This window comes from Oreochromis aureus, linkage group 20 (genome assembly GCF_013358895.1).
Source record: "Oreochromis aureus strain Israel breed Guangdong linkage group 20, ZZ_aureus, whole genome shotgun sequence".
NCBI lineage: Eukaryota > Metazoa > Chordata > Actinopteri > Cichliformes > Cichlidae > Oreochromis > Oreochromis aureus.
Window position 1 is genome coordinate 4,198,715 of NC_052961.1, and position 14,767 is coordinate 4,213,481.

The 14,767-nt window shown below is 40.0% G+C and overlaps 1 protein-coding gene across 2 annotated transcripts in view; it reads left to right on the plus strand.

Annotated features, from left to right (window-relative positions):
• The window catches only part of plxna3 (plexin A3), a 147,120-nt gene extending 135,931 nt beyond the window's left edge, over positions 1-11,189 (plus strand). For both annotated transcript variants that reach the window (XM_031759143.2, XM_039603852.1), the window contains exons 35-38: positions 148-317; positions 422-634; positions 1,145-1,295; positions 1,623-11,189. In XM_031759143.2, the coding sequence (XP_031615003.1) occupies positions 148-317; positions 422-634; positions 1,145-1,295; positions 1,623-1,718 (630 nt within the window). In that variant the 3' untranslated portion in view covers positions 1,719-11,189. The remainder of the gene's footprint in view (positions 1-147; positions 318-421; positions 635-1,144; positions 1,296-1,622) is intronic.
• Positions 11,190-14,767: the final 3,578 nt, after the last annotated feature.

Consider the following 14,767-nt stretch of genomic DNA (forward strand, 5'->3'; position numbering starts at 1 on the left):
TTGTAATCTAGTTTCAAGCAAAATAGATCAAATGCTACCATAATTTCAACCTTCTGAGTTTGTCCGATGTTTCTGGTTAATGATCTTTTTTTACTATTATCTTATTTTTAAATATTTAAACCTTTGTTTTGGTCCTCGCACCAACAGGGGACACTGCAGAAGTTTGTGGATGACCTGTTTGAGACTGTGTTTAGCACCGCTCATCGTGGCTCTGCACTCCCACTGGCCATAAAATACATGTTCGACTTCTTAGACGAGCAGGCCGACAAACGACAGATAACTGACCCAGACGTCCGACACACCTGGAAGAGTAACTGGTGAGAGAAAATCACAGTAGAGCGTGGATTCTTTTTTAAATTGTGAGGTAAAGTCACAGCTGTTTAAATGGTTTTTAAAACATTTGTTTTCTCTGTTCTTGCAGCCTTCCTCTCAGGTTCTGGGTGAACGTTATTAAGAATCCTCAGTTTGTGTTCGACATCCACAAGAGCAGCATCACCGACGCTTGCTTGTCAGTCGTCGCTCAGACCTTCATGGATTCCTGCTCGACGTCTGAACATCGGCTCGGCAAAGACTCTCCGTCCAACAAACTGCTCTACGCAAAAGACATCCCCAACTACAAGAGCTGGGTGGAAAGGTAGATAGCACGCTAACTTATTAACTAATACATCCTGTGTAAAGCAAGTATTTAACATGCTAATTAATTTATATATTTAAGAAAAATAAATGAGTGAGCTGGGTTTAGGTGTAAATAACCAGTTAACTAACCTGCTAATATTAGCTGATGCCATGTGACAAGAAAGTGACTGATCAATATAACCTGTCAGAATGAATATGTTAAAGTAGTTACTACAGCTTAATTTACATTCTGAAGAGCAGAACTGTAGAAAGAAAGAAAGAAAGAAGAAAGGCTTGCAGAGACTGAGACTGTTGCCTTATTAGAATAATAGTATGGGGTCATAATCACATTAATTAGTGCTGATGATTAATAAGGCCTGCTCATGCAAAATGTAAAAATATTACACCATTAGAACTGGCGACTTGGGTAATTATCCTGGTAAATTAACCCAAAAGCTACACATTAACTTGCTGATGCAGTTAAAGTCTGAAGTTAGTCACCACAACTAACTTTGTCTGTGTCCTTCAGGTATTACAGGGATATAGCCAAGATGCCTAGCATCAGCGATCAGGACATGGACGCCTACCTGGTGGAGCAGTCCCGACTCCACGGAAATGAGTTCAACACACTGAGTGCACTCAGCGAGCTCTACTTCTACATCAACAAGTACAAGGAAGAGGTGAGTGAGTTAGTAACTTTGAGGTTTGACATTGGCATTCGCTACATGACTGATGTTGTAAAAGCACCTAACGCGACCTTCCGCCTCTTTGGTTCCCCTTAAGACTTGCCTCATCAACTTACCTTACATGGCAGTAAAATAATAAATCAGCTAGTCATCCAACCCTGACCTTGAGCAAGACGATCCTTTCCCAGATCCTCTGAGCCACTCATAGCACCTCTATCAAAATAACATTTTCACTGATGCACGAACAAGTTTGTTTATATCAGGGACATGAAGCAATACCCTTAGCTGATATTATTTCTTCTGTTTTTCCCGCATGTGTAGATCCTAACAGCACTGGACCGGGATGGGTACTGTCGCAAACACAAACTGAGGCACAAGCTGGAGCAAGCCATCAATCTGATGTCTGGAAGCAGTTGAGAGAAGGGGAAGGATGAATGGACTGATGGATTGATGGATGGGGGGGCGTGGGAAGAAGAATGGGGGAGGGGGAAATGAGGGCACTTGGTTTTTCTGAACTGTTTAAACAGTCAGCCGAACTGCTCCATGTTGGACCGAACTGACAGCCGCAGCTCCAGTTGCATTAGCAATCAATCTATCAGTAATTTATTTGTCAGTTGATGGATTGATTGACTTGAAGATTGACTGGCTGGGTGGGACCCCAACTACCTCCATTTGGTGGATTTTTGGGGTGGAAAATTGATTTCCAAACCGATGTGGATACATTTACTACGGAACTTTGAGTCATTTGGGGGCAAAAAATAACCCTTCTAGATGCATCTGTCGGTTTGGATTTGATTTTACTGCAAGCAGGGATCAAACAAAGGGGATGTAGCTGTGGGCTTAAGACTGTGTCACGTTTCTCCGAACAGTGGATGTGACATGAGAACAAAGTGACCTGATTCAGCTTGCTTCGGAACTTAACAGGCGCTTGGTTGAAAGGTTGGATCAAGTTTCCATGAAAGCTACAGACTTCACTTTGAAAAGCTTGTTCTGTCTGAAGGATCAAGAAACTAAGCCTATGGTCAGACAGTCACAGGAAAAACACAACAGGCTGGATTGAACTTTAAGAGCCTCATCATAATCTGAACAAGTCCAGGGCTAAGTCAAGGCCTACCACAGAGGTTCAAAGCCTCTTTACTGATGTCGTAACTTTGGACCACTTATCCTCAGCCAAACCCTTAGCATTGTCTGGAAGAATCCACTGTAAGGAAGTCAGGTCAGAACTTGAGGCTGGAAGCGACAAAGTGAAGTCACCGATTTGGAATATCTGACCTTACCGTGGATGTCTTTGGATTCAGTAGGTTGTTTTAAGCTTTAATGAAGGAGAAGAAAGCAAATAAACTGATGTCCAATAAACTGATGGCTTGACCTAAACTTGAAATCACTGGACGCTAAGAGGATTTGGACATAGAGTAATAAGGACTCTGAAGCGAGATGATATAACTTGACCTTGGACTTGTTCGGCCAAGCCTCGTCAGGATCTAAATGTTTCTAAGTTGCTGTTTAAATAACCACTCGATTCTCTGGACAATCACTCTATACCACAGCACACTGAGCCCGATGCCTACTGACAGACCAGTACCTGTGTCCATAACCTTATCCCGTCCTCCCTCTATCCTCTTTTCTTCACCGTTCATCAGAAGTTTACCTCCTAATTTTCCTCGTCCTACTCCTTCTCTACCTTCCTTTTCTTTCTTTCTTCGCTCTTTCTCCCCACCTTCGATTCCTGCTCGTCCTTGACCCTACTCCATCATTGGTCAATCATGCTGGCCTCTGGCCATCCTACTGGCCAAGAAGACTCTTTAGTAATGTACTGCCCGACCAATCAAGACTGTGGAATTCGCCAGAATTGTGAATAATTTACTAGAAGTGAATATAAACGAATATAGCATTACGTTTTGAATACATTCCAGCACAGGCACACAGGCAAGGTCTGTAAATAAGTAGGTTGACTGTAGAATTTTTCAACAAAAAAAATCTCCAAAAGTGGAGTAACAGGCATTTTTCAGGACCACAAGAACCTAGACGCTGGGGTCCTGGATCCAACACCTGGATACAAACTTTGACGTTTATTGGTGCAGCGCTTTATCGACAGACCTTGCACATACACATACAGCCATGCTTTACAGCACCATGCTAAACATGCCCAGGGGGAAATACTGTGCAGAGCTACAAGCCCAGTGCCATGTAAAGACCGGACCGGATCACATCAGAACTGGACCGGACTCGGACCAAATCCGGATTGAAAACAACCCGGAATAGAATTTTAGCCGGACCGGACTCAAGAACTCTTAAGACTTGTGGCCATAATTGTAAACAACAAAAAAAGAAAGATAATAATGATGACAAAGTATAAAAAAAAAGAATACAAAAGAAAGGAAAAAAATATTGAAATGTTAACATGTAATAAGAACTTTGTGGATTTGACGGTATGGATTTTAAAGAGCTGAACTTGTATACTGAACGTTATGCTACATCAGAATCTGGAGGAAGAGCAAGAGCCAGGAGGCAGAGCGACGGTTCAGGCCAAACCAAGACCGTCCCCTCACCATCGGATCAGGCCCAGACCCAACCAAACTGGATTCAGCTGGAGTCTGTTCTGTTAGAAGCTCTGTATGTGGAAGATGAGGAAACAAACTGGACTTTTTGGTGCTTTTATTTGCCAAACTGGTTGTTTGTATGAACAGATTTCCAGAGCGGCATTGGATGGAGGTTTGTCCTGAAGGTTTGGGTAGCGTATGGAAGGGTTAGGCAGCGCTTCAGATGGAGTCTGAGCTTTTGTTGCCTCATCCAAAAGCAGAATGAGGCTTTCACACACCTAAGTTCTAAAACCTTACAAGTAAAAATTATGCTCATGAAGAAGTTTGGAACTACTGCAACTCAGAAATGCTCTGTGTGAAATGCTCCTATTCTCTATGTGAACGATGGCCTTTCCAACATGGCAACAATGCACCCTTCAACCTCCCCAGTCCCACCTGTGTGGTAGAACATTTTCACATCATGAAACTGGCTTGTAAATATTGTCCAAAGGTCAGTTTGGGGTGTAGTTTGATTGGCAAAAACTAAAAACACAAACTAATGTCTACTCAACAATGATTTGAGGCAGATTTTAATGTTCTAGTTCTGTCGAACTATATGGCATCCAGCAAACAACTTGCACCAGAACTGTTGGGTCAAAACTAATACTGTGTAAATGTGTGCCAGTGGAAGACTGGTATGTAGTTTTTTGCTTTCCCCTTTTAAATAAGATGCAAACTGCTTCTGGGCCTTGCACGTTGTTGCTTCTAACAGGAACAAGTTTTTAGGTCCCAAACTTTTTGTGTGTGTCTTAAAATACATTTCAAACACCAGAAAAGTTCAGATTGGCCATCAGTTGTCACTTGCAAATTTGTGCCAACTTGCAACTGATTTCCAGAAAATGTGATTAATGTAAAAAATGTTTGATGAGAGATTTGATTGAATGTAGACCATAAAGTGTAGAGCATTTTTATACACCAGAGAAAAACTAATAGGTAAAAAAAATGTATACACACATAGTCTTTGAAGATTTAAATTGAGAATGAGAAATAACCCATAAAGCATATCCCCAGCCTGAGCACTGTCCAGGTTAGTCACCTGCAGTTTAGTCCTATATGCAAACCACAGAAAACCTGAAACATCGATTGTTTTACCAAGCTGTGAAAAAAAACTCAACGGTGTCTCCAAAACTGAAAGCCAGTTATTTGCGTGAAAATCTTCTACCACAATGAAGCATCTGTCTTTTGGCTCTCTGCGATGCCATAGAGCAACAAAGCACCTTTTGTTTTTTCTTTCTTGCTGATGTTTCACTGTCGTTTGAATCTTTGGGGCCAAAAGGACCTGAGTGAGGGAGGGAAGGATTGAGGAAGAGGAGGAAAGGGTCCTGATAAAAGACTGCCTTTAAGATGATTAATTGTAGAACAGGGAGGGAAGCCACTACCATACCAATACCACTGTTCACCAACCTGTATGTGTGTGTGTGTGTGTGTGTTTTCCTTCTGCTGCTGCAGTGGAAACTCAGCCATTAAATCACTGATCGTATCTGCAGCTCAATTAAAAATCTTTTTCTTTATAGTCGCACCGTTTAAATCACCTGATCTGTATCTTTGATGCGTTTGAAATCTCAAATCAGATCTCCAGTCTTTTTGTAAAAAAAATGAAAATCTCAGCTCACCCTTTAAACTCAAAGTCATCAAGAACAGATAAATCGGATATAATTCAGCACATCGTGTTTGATCAGGCTTCACCTTTCTGTTGATGCGATGAGGTGGAGGAGAGAAGAAAACGAGCGAATCCTGAAAAAAAAGGTGCTGGGCGATGCATAGAAACCGTAGGGCAGGAGTAAACTCCCTCTGCATGCTGAAAAGTGAGGAAGAGGAGAAATTACTGTTGAACTGCAGAGAGAAGGGATATTTTTGTGCCTAAAGGTGAAAAAGAAAACCTGAATTCCTTCAAATGTAAAGAGGAGAAATAAATGTTAGAGTAACACGGGAGGTTGAGGATGAAAGCGGGAGGTCAGATTCTCTTTTTGCATGCTTAAGTGTGAGGAGGAAGGATGGAGGGAGATGCTGCTGGAATACTGAGAGGGAGGAGAGAGGGAGAATACTGATCAGGCCGAAAAAAGATGGAGGCAACGTCATCCATCAAACCAACTGGGGAAGGAAAGGTCTCTGAGAAGAGGAGGAGGAGGCAAAAACGCTCCATGCTCATTTCAGTTACTCACGCGAACATAAAACTCATTATAGAGAGAAATCAGAGGATGGAAGGTAAAAGTTTTAGGGGCAGGAATGGCTAAAGGTGGGCAGGTGCAAATACTAAAGACTGTTTCTGTTACACCTGCACTCCTAGTGTCATGGCAATAGTTACATAGCATGAATCTGTTATTAGCATTGGTGCCAATGTAGCTTTTTTATGTTAGCATGAACATTAAACAGCACAAGATGTGACTTTAAAATTATAGCTGTTTGGTTTTATGCTGTTTAGTGAGATACCCTCCAATTACTAGAACTGACCAGACCATCATCTCAGCAGCTCAGCTAATTACATGTTGCCTTTTCGTCTGAGCAAGGACTGGCTTGTGGCAGAGACATTACGAGAAATGTCCTGCAAAGAGTCCTGAAAAGATCAGCTGTTGACGGGCTCATTGATCCGAAAGTGCCCATCAACAGCCACACTATGATAACTATGATAACTACTTACTGTAGCAGAAAGGGTGGATCAACTTTAAAGCAGTTTTTACAGATTTAAGTGGTCCCTGCATGCAGTTTTTATGCTGCCATAGGAATTAATGGTGGGACTTTCTCCGCGTTTAATTTAGGGGCTTCAACATAATTGCCTATAGGTGTTTCCAAGATGGCTGTCACAACTTGCTTCTAGAAAGAGTTTTCCTGTGGTTGAGTAGTTCACCAATTTGTATTTCTTTGTTATTTGTCCAAAAAAAACCCTCATGCTAATTGTAGATATTAGGCTGAGTTGCTGTGATTAAAAATTCCTATTGGTAGCCTTAAATTGTGCCAATGAAAATAACAGATTTATTTTACATCATGCATTCATGAATTGCCATGAGACTGAGCTCATGATTTTATTTCCAGATGTTCTATTTGCACCAAAGCCAATATTCCACTTTTCTTTGATACCTGAATCTGCAACCAAACCTAACATTAATATCTGGATATTTAATTTGGATCCACAGGAGAATTTTGTGGGTCTTTTTCTTTGCTTCATGGAAATCAGTCTTGTAGTTTTTTTGTAATCCTGCTTTTAGTTGGACAAACCAACAAATGGTAATGGAAGCATTTCATCCATGAAGCTCGGTCTCGTCAGATGTAATGACACTCTTTCCTGTAGCAGCACTGAACGCATCTCACAAACTCCTGAGAGGTTCCATCTGATGTAAGCCCTCAACAGACTTTGATACAACAAATACCAGCAAATAAAGTGAATAGGAAAAGTAAACCTTTACAATCAAGTTTAAATTCAGCTGGGATAAAATGATGCTTGGGTGGGTTTCCACTGTGGTAGCAAGAATGTGTGTGTGTACATTTTAACATCATGTCCATCTTCTGATCACACACGTGCACCTGGGAGGAGGCAACAGAGACTGAAGGAGAGCGAAGTTAAATTCCTGTGACAACAAAACCAAAAAACAGGGATTGATTTACACCCTGTTTTACGTGCATCCATCCATCCACACACACACACACACACACCTCAGAGTTTTTAACATTATCCAGTGGTGAAATATTTATTATTTTTGTTTTAATTTATTTTTTACAATGGGTTATATTTATTGTTGGAGGATGTAGACAGTTTTATTAGTTTGTACAGCGTTAAAGCAGAAGGAAGAGCCCAACAGCATCAGACGTTAATTGCGCACACACACACACACACACGCACACACACTTTAACAGGTCATAAAACAGTCCATGTGCAACCTGGGAAACAGCCAGAACTGTTGGTCACACTTCATATTCATTCTTGCCATTTTAATTTTTTAACTCATTACTTGTTTCCTGCGTTTATGTCCAATTTAAGAGCAGTCAGAAACGGGACGTGTCGAAAAACACTGAGAAATGTGACAAATCGTTCTGGTTCATTCGGTCATTTCCCATCGTGCACATGTTCAATTCATCAAATCCATCCGTCTGTCTGTTTCCTCTCAGCCTGGAGTTATTAACCAAGAAGGAGGCAGAGAGACTGATCAATATTATTGATCAGAATCGCCCGTCGGACTCACTTCACTCACACGGCGAACCGTCTGACGAGTTGAGTCGTTCGACTCCTTACCAGATGATGTTCTTAAGGAGTTTTAAAAGCAAAGAAGGGGTTGGAGAAAGACATCAGCAGGGAAATGGAGCTCTCCCACTGAAGATCAATTGGCAAAAATACCTTTAGTATAATGGTGTTCTTCTCATTTCTGACAGAAAATAAACAGAAGTTGATTTAATGTTTATCATTTTGTATTTTTTCTTAGGAATCTCTTATTTGAAACTAGTTGATCCATTCATCATATTCTTACTGTACACTAATCCCCCATTGGTTTAAAAAAAAAAAAAAAGAAATGGATTTTTCTATTTTTCTGTTATATTTCCATCCATTGTTATTTAGAAGAATCGGATTTGAAATCAGTGCTAGAAACACTACAAAAATGTCCCCTCCAAACCCAATGAAGAGTTTATCGTCCGTCTGTAATGGAATTAATATCCAATGAAGAATTTGACATATTTATCAGACTCTTTGGAAACAATCAGGTTACCATGGAGAACAAATCCACTCTCACATTATGTATTGTTTATAATTTAGATGAATCTGAATTTTTTTGGGAAATCTGTCAACAAAACATTTATCATTAATGGTATCGTAAGACGCAAGTCACATTGGAAAGCTTTCATTGATTTCCTGGGGGAAAAAAATTCCATTTTATACTAATGGGAGATTAAACTCAATGGTATAACTGCCATTAATAATCAGCGGGAGGTTCAGTAATCAGCAGCAGAAGTAGGTCAGAGAGTTTCCCTACAGAAAACTTGCACTGACCTCCCATTGGAAATCAATGGGAGCTGGCTGACCCCACCTCATTAGGCCCCTCCCACTCCTGCAGACTCCAGACAGACGGTTGGGTGACTGACAGACGAGTTGAGCCGACAGCGGATCCCAGTGGGCTTCATTGTACCATAGCAACAGCGAATCACTGGACTCCCCTCTGAGCTCGAACGGGGGGAGTCAGATGTCTTTATTGTACCATAATATGATTATTATTACTACAATTAAAATTATTATTAATATTCTGAGCGGAGGCTTCTTGGTTGCTGTGCCATCAGGATCCACAGCATTCAAATAAATTTTATCTATAAGCACTTTCAGAACATAATCCTGGATTTTAAACACACAGTCCAAAAGTCCTCATCTGGGTCCCTGAACCACCAGTCGAGAAGCGCCGCTCACACTGGATCTTGTGTCTTAGTTCAGGATCTGATTGTTCATTCAGGCGGTGCTTCGGGTGCTGCGAGCGTTGGATCAGGAGGCTTCACCAAGCAAACTTTGATAAATCCCTGTCATTATTCATTAGGAAGCTGACAGTGACTCTAGTTTATGAATCACGGCTGGATGCCACATATTATTATGACTAAAATTTGGTAGAGCTGCAATTCTTGAAGTTCAATACCAGCTGTCTCATGATAATTAAAGATATAATCAAAAATGTGATATATTTATTGTACAGGGCATGGCTGTCAGCATGACTGTAGAAGTCATGTATATGTCTTTTTTAGATATATAACAAATATATAACATAAAAACACAGGTGACCATGTGCGACAGTCCAAAAATCACATTATTTCATTAGTAATTACACATAAATTTAAGATTTAAACATTTTACTTTTACAAAAAAAAATATCCTTTTTAACCATCTGCCACAAACAAATTAATAATTTTTGTCCTTCACCATTATACTCGGGGTTTTTTTCAGTTTTGGCTGGAAATAACCTGTCACAAAAACCAATGACAGGCTTCTTTCAGTATTTATGTGTTATGTTTTTAGATTTTCACAAACTGTCACAAGTTTCAAGCAATCCTGAACTTTTCTGCTAATTTCTTACATGTTTACAACATTCAGATTAACCACTAATTGAGGCACCTCCTAAAAGTTACCTTTCCTGTACAACTAAACGGCCGTGTCAGTCGTGTGCTGAGGGAAACTTATTTGTCCAATGAAACACACATTTTAAAAATACAGGTGTAGTCAGTCAGTGTAGGTGGAGGCATAATCCATAAGACTTTAACCCAAGAAACTGGGGACAAATTGTGCTGAGATTCCAATATCTTCTCACTTAGTTTGCTGTTTTTTATAGCTTGAAGTTCCAGTTTTGGTCCACTGTGTGGTTAGGTTTAGAATAGGATCATGGTTTGGGTTTAATCCTGTCACGATGTTAAGCACATTAAAAGTGTCTTCATTTCTAAATTACCAAAATAACTGCCCAGTCAGTAACTGTAGAGCTCATGAAGCCCAGTGAGGGCTTCTGCTTGGAGGTGGCTTAAAGCAGAAGCCAAGTTGCAGTGCGAGAAATCTAAAAAATGTCGTAAGAAGGATATTTTGATGTTGTCTTTGTTGTGAAAATTAAAAGAACACACAAAAGGATTTATCATGTTGCCTTATCAGCATTTACCGCCTGTTTATGTCATTTCCAGCCTCAAAAAACCTTCTGGGCAATCATTCCACACCAGTTTCCTTTAGAGATGTTTTCCCATCAAACACAAAGAAAATGGTATTGAAAGTATTCACATAAAGTCTCGGTTGTAGCTTGACAGAAGTGAGAAGATGAATTATTGCCAAAAGTATGCAGGAAAAAAAATGCGATGCAATTTTCAAGTAAATGAATAAAAACAGAAAAATAGAAGATATGAAACCAAATGTAACAAAACAAACAAAATACTATAATATAAAAGTATCTCTTCAGCAGGTCTTTACATTTTCTCATAACCCGCCGACCTTCTTTTCATATGCAACATAAAGAATGTGTGAAACTACGAAACCCACCATTGAAGCCTCCTGATCCGCCGCCAGCAGCTCTGCAGCGCTGCCGTTCATCTCTCTGCCTGGAAAAACAGTTTTTGTTCTGTTTAAAAACTAAAAACGCAGAAATACATGTCGCCTTGATGCAGCGCTTTCCAGGATGTAGTCAGGGCCCATTTTTTGATACCATTCGCCATTGCCTTGTTTTTATTTGTCATTTTTGCTGAATTAAAATGTAATGATGATGATGAAGAATCTTCATGTAATAGCCTGTGTCAGTTTTTATATCATTGCCATTGCCTTCTGCTGAGTTTGTATATTTGTGTGATTTCACTAAAGTGTAATGGAAAAGTTGGACTGAAGTTTGGTGTTTCTTCTGCTTCTGCTCGGGGGGACGGAGTGTATAAAATGTGGGAAAAATCAAAAACAACGTCAAAATCCATAAAGTAGCGACAAAAACGACGTTCAGTTTCTGTGAAGGTACAGTCGCATTTGTGTCGGTGCCAGTTCCTCACACATCAGACAATTTTCTGCTCGTTTGTGAGATGACTCCAGGGTCGCTGTCCCGCTGCGCCGGCGTCAACCCATCAAATACTGGCAAGGGTACAGGCTAATTAATGGAGAACAATGATCCAGGCTTTGCGGTGCTTATCAGCAGCAGCAAGAAAAGAGTCGTTATCGCAGGTTTTCATTATCAGGAAACACTCTTGATTAAAATCCGCCAGAGGCCGAGAGAGAGAATGAGAGAGATGGAGGGACGGAAAGAGAGCTGACAGCTTTGTCCAATGATTTCATGAGATTTGAAAAGGTCAGCTTTGAGAAACAAACAGAATCAAGGAGAAGAAATTACAGCTTGGTTATTGATTATTGTTGTTTGTTGAAGAGCAAAAAGAGATTTATCTTTATGAGAGCCCTCGTTGATCAAACATATTCCCCAGCAGTAGTGAAGAGAGAGCTGAGCCAGAAAGTAAGCTTTTAATTTCATTTAGTTGTGCCCAGGAGCTCTGGGAAGTGACCGACAAAGATCGCAGATACAAGTACCCAAAATTAGTTTCCTCTATAGGGTGGCTTAGGTCAAACAGATAGGCTGAGGAGCTCAGACATCCAGGGGGAATCCAGAGTGCGGTTGCTGCTCCTTGGTGTCGAAAGAAGCCAGATGAGTTGGTTCAGGCATCTAATCAGGATGCCTCCTGAGCACTTCCCCTTGGAGGTTTTCCCAACTCAGAGGAGACCCTTTGGTAGATGCAGGAGTCACTGGCAAGAATATATATCTTATCTGGCTTGGGAGCACCTCAGAAGAAATTAAAGTTGCAGAAACATTTAGTAGTATATACAACAGCTTAGTTGATTGACTGATATAATTTGACTTGTGGCATCTGGATTCCAACAGGAGGAACTGGAAAACAATGCTGGAGAAAAGGATGCCCTGCTTAGCCCGAACCAACTTTGGGTAAGCTTTGGATGGATTTTCCTAACCGGATTCTTTCCTGCACCATAAAAACAGAGTCTAAACTTGCATTTTCTTGGTATATAAAAGTATTTGTTATAAGAGGACAAAGGTATTTAAACATTAAGTAGTCTCCATTCAAGAAGTGGCATGAACAAGCAAATCAGGGAGTCAGAATGTACCTAAAAAAATCTTTAAAAGCCCTGAACTCTGTTTGTTAAGGGACTTAGAAGTTATCACAGAAGTTCCTTGAGAAAGCGCTGAGGACCATTAACTTTTGATGCTTCGTCTCATGAACATGGCCCAAGGACTCTCTCAGGATTGCTGTCACTGACGTTCTCATGAATACTCATTCCCTCTCCGGAAATGAGAAAATATTTAACTTCTGACACAAAAGTTCATTTGGATTCAGGTGCTGTCTAAGAGGATAAAATAATCACTCATTTAAAGATCCAACTCTGTTATGAATTCATGAATTTGTTCAACACTACAATTCTCAGATGGGGGTTGGAGGGCTGTGATAGAAAGTACAGTTTACACTTTGTTAGGAACTGAATTGGTGACGCTTATGTTTTTGTGGCCAGCTATTATAATCCTTTAAAGTCTCCATTATGTCCAGGATCAGATTTGCTGGAGGCAATAAGGGGATTTCCCTCCCTGTGGTCTACATAGCTTTGCCTCTGAATATTTTTATCCCTTAATTTTGCCCCCTACAGTATCCCTTTCACCAAGTGACTTTTAGGGCTGAAACCTTAAACAAACTACAGTGTAAACTATGAAGAAAAACAACATCAATTATGGTCTTTTGACCAAAAGCCTGCTGTCTATCTCTGTAAATGGACCGAGGGTGGCCTTCTTTGCTGTCTGCAGATTGTAGAGAGAAGTAACACGTCAACTGATCTCCTAAAGCAATGGTAGGAACGCAGAAAAAAGGCAGTCATAAAAGTAAATGCTCCTTTTACTTTGACAAGTAAAAAGACGATTTATACCTCAGTAAAGATGAAAAACTATTCACAGATCTGGACTATCACTAATGACGTCCTACACAATTTATTTCCTCATTTGGGTGAAAGCATGTTGTGCTGCTGCATCTTGAACTTACTTTAGATTAAATATTGAAGATGGCTCGCATGGCCAAATGACACTAAGTGAAAGATGGATTCAATTCTGCCATGATGAAATAGCTTTTAACCTTTTGCATTATGCATGACTGCATCCTCTGTGTACATGCAAAGGAAACATCAGACTGAGAATATATATTTAATGTTATATATAGATAGACAGAGAGAGAGAGAGTTCTGTAAATGCAGTGTTTAAGTTCCAAACTTTATATATAAACTTTGCATAGATGTGGATTATTTTCATGAATGAAAGACATTTCATCCCATACCCCTTTTTAATTTTCAGAAATGTACCCTGATTACATGTATTCCAAGTCTGGACACACTGTAAATGCAACACTTTATTCATATTTATTTTATTTATTCTTGGAGTTAATTTTAGGTCCTGCTGACGCATACGCTGCTAATTTTGGAAACGTAACTTTTTCTGTGTTTTGACCTTTTGTAAATATAGGCTTTGTATACAGTGAGGGTTAGGGTCATAATCCCACCTGTTAATCCCTGATAATCCCATTTGCTTTTCCACTGTCATGTGGACAGATTTTTCTATATGAAAACAGGAAATACTTGTTTTAAAAGAAATACTCTGTACTTGTTGACAGATAAATACAACTCACTACTTTTGTCCCCATAAATGTACACTCAGTAACAAGATTACCATCATGTCTAATATTTTTTTAGTTGTTTTTTTTAGTGGGTAGACAAGCAGAAGCCCATAAAAATTTGTGCCACTGCCAAAATCTTGGGCCATGACAGTATATGGGGTCAGAGAAGTCTTAAATCTCTTAAATTTAACTTTGTGAACCTGCTGAAATGTTTTAAAATCTGATTTGACCCTGATTTTTATGATTAAGTCTTTTTGTAAACTGCAAATTTACATCAATCACTTGCCTCTCTGCCAGTGACTGTGAGACTGATCGCTCCAGTGTTTTCATACGAGGTAGGCGGGGCCAAATGTCAGCGTCTGTCAGGACTTCAGGCTCGTTATCATGACAAGCTGCAGTGGAGAAACAAATGAGCTTCAATAAAGCTTTGATTTGATTAAAGCTCAGTGTGTGTGTGTGTGTGTGTGTGTGTGTGTGTGTGTTTTGTGTAAAGCCCTGAGTCAGTTTGTGCTGCCAGTTAAGCAGCTGCTCAGTCAGCATCTACATGTGTCTCAAACACACACACACGTTGGTTCATATGTCTTTGTGAGCACCCTTGTTGACATAATGCATTCTTGGGTCCCCTGGTATTCCAAAATAAAAATGTCTTTACATTCAAAACTGTCGTCTGACAATATCCATGCATGTCAACTTTTTCCTATCCACATCTTTAAAAACACACAGAAAAAAATAACTCACATTCAAGTCTGTTAACTTTCAAAA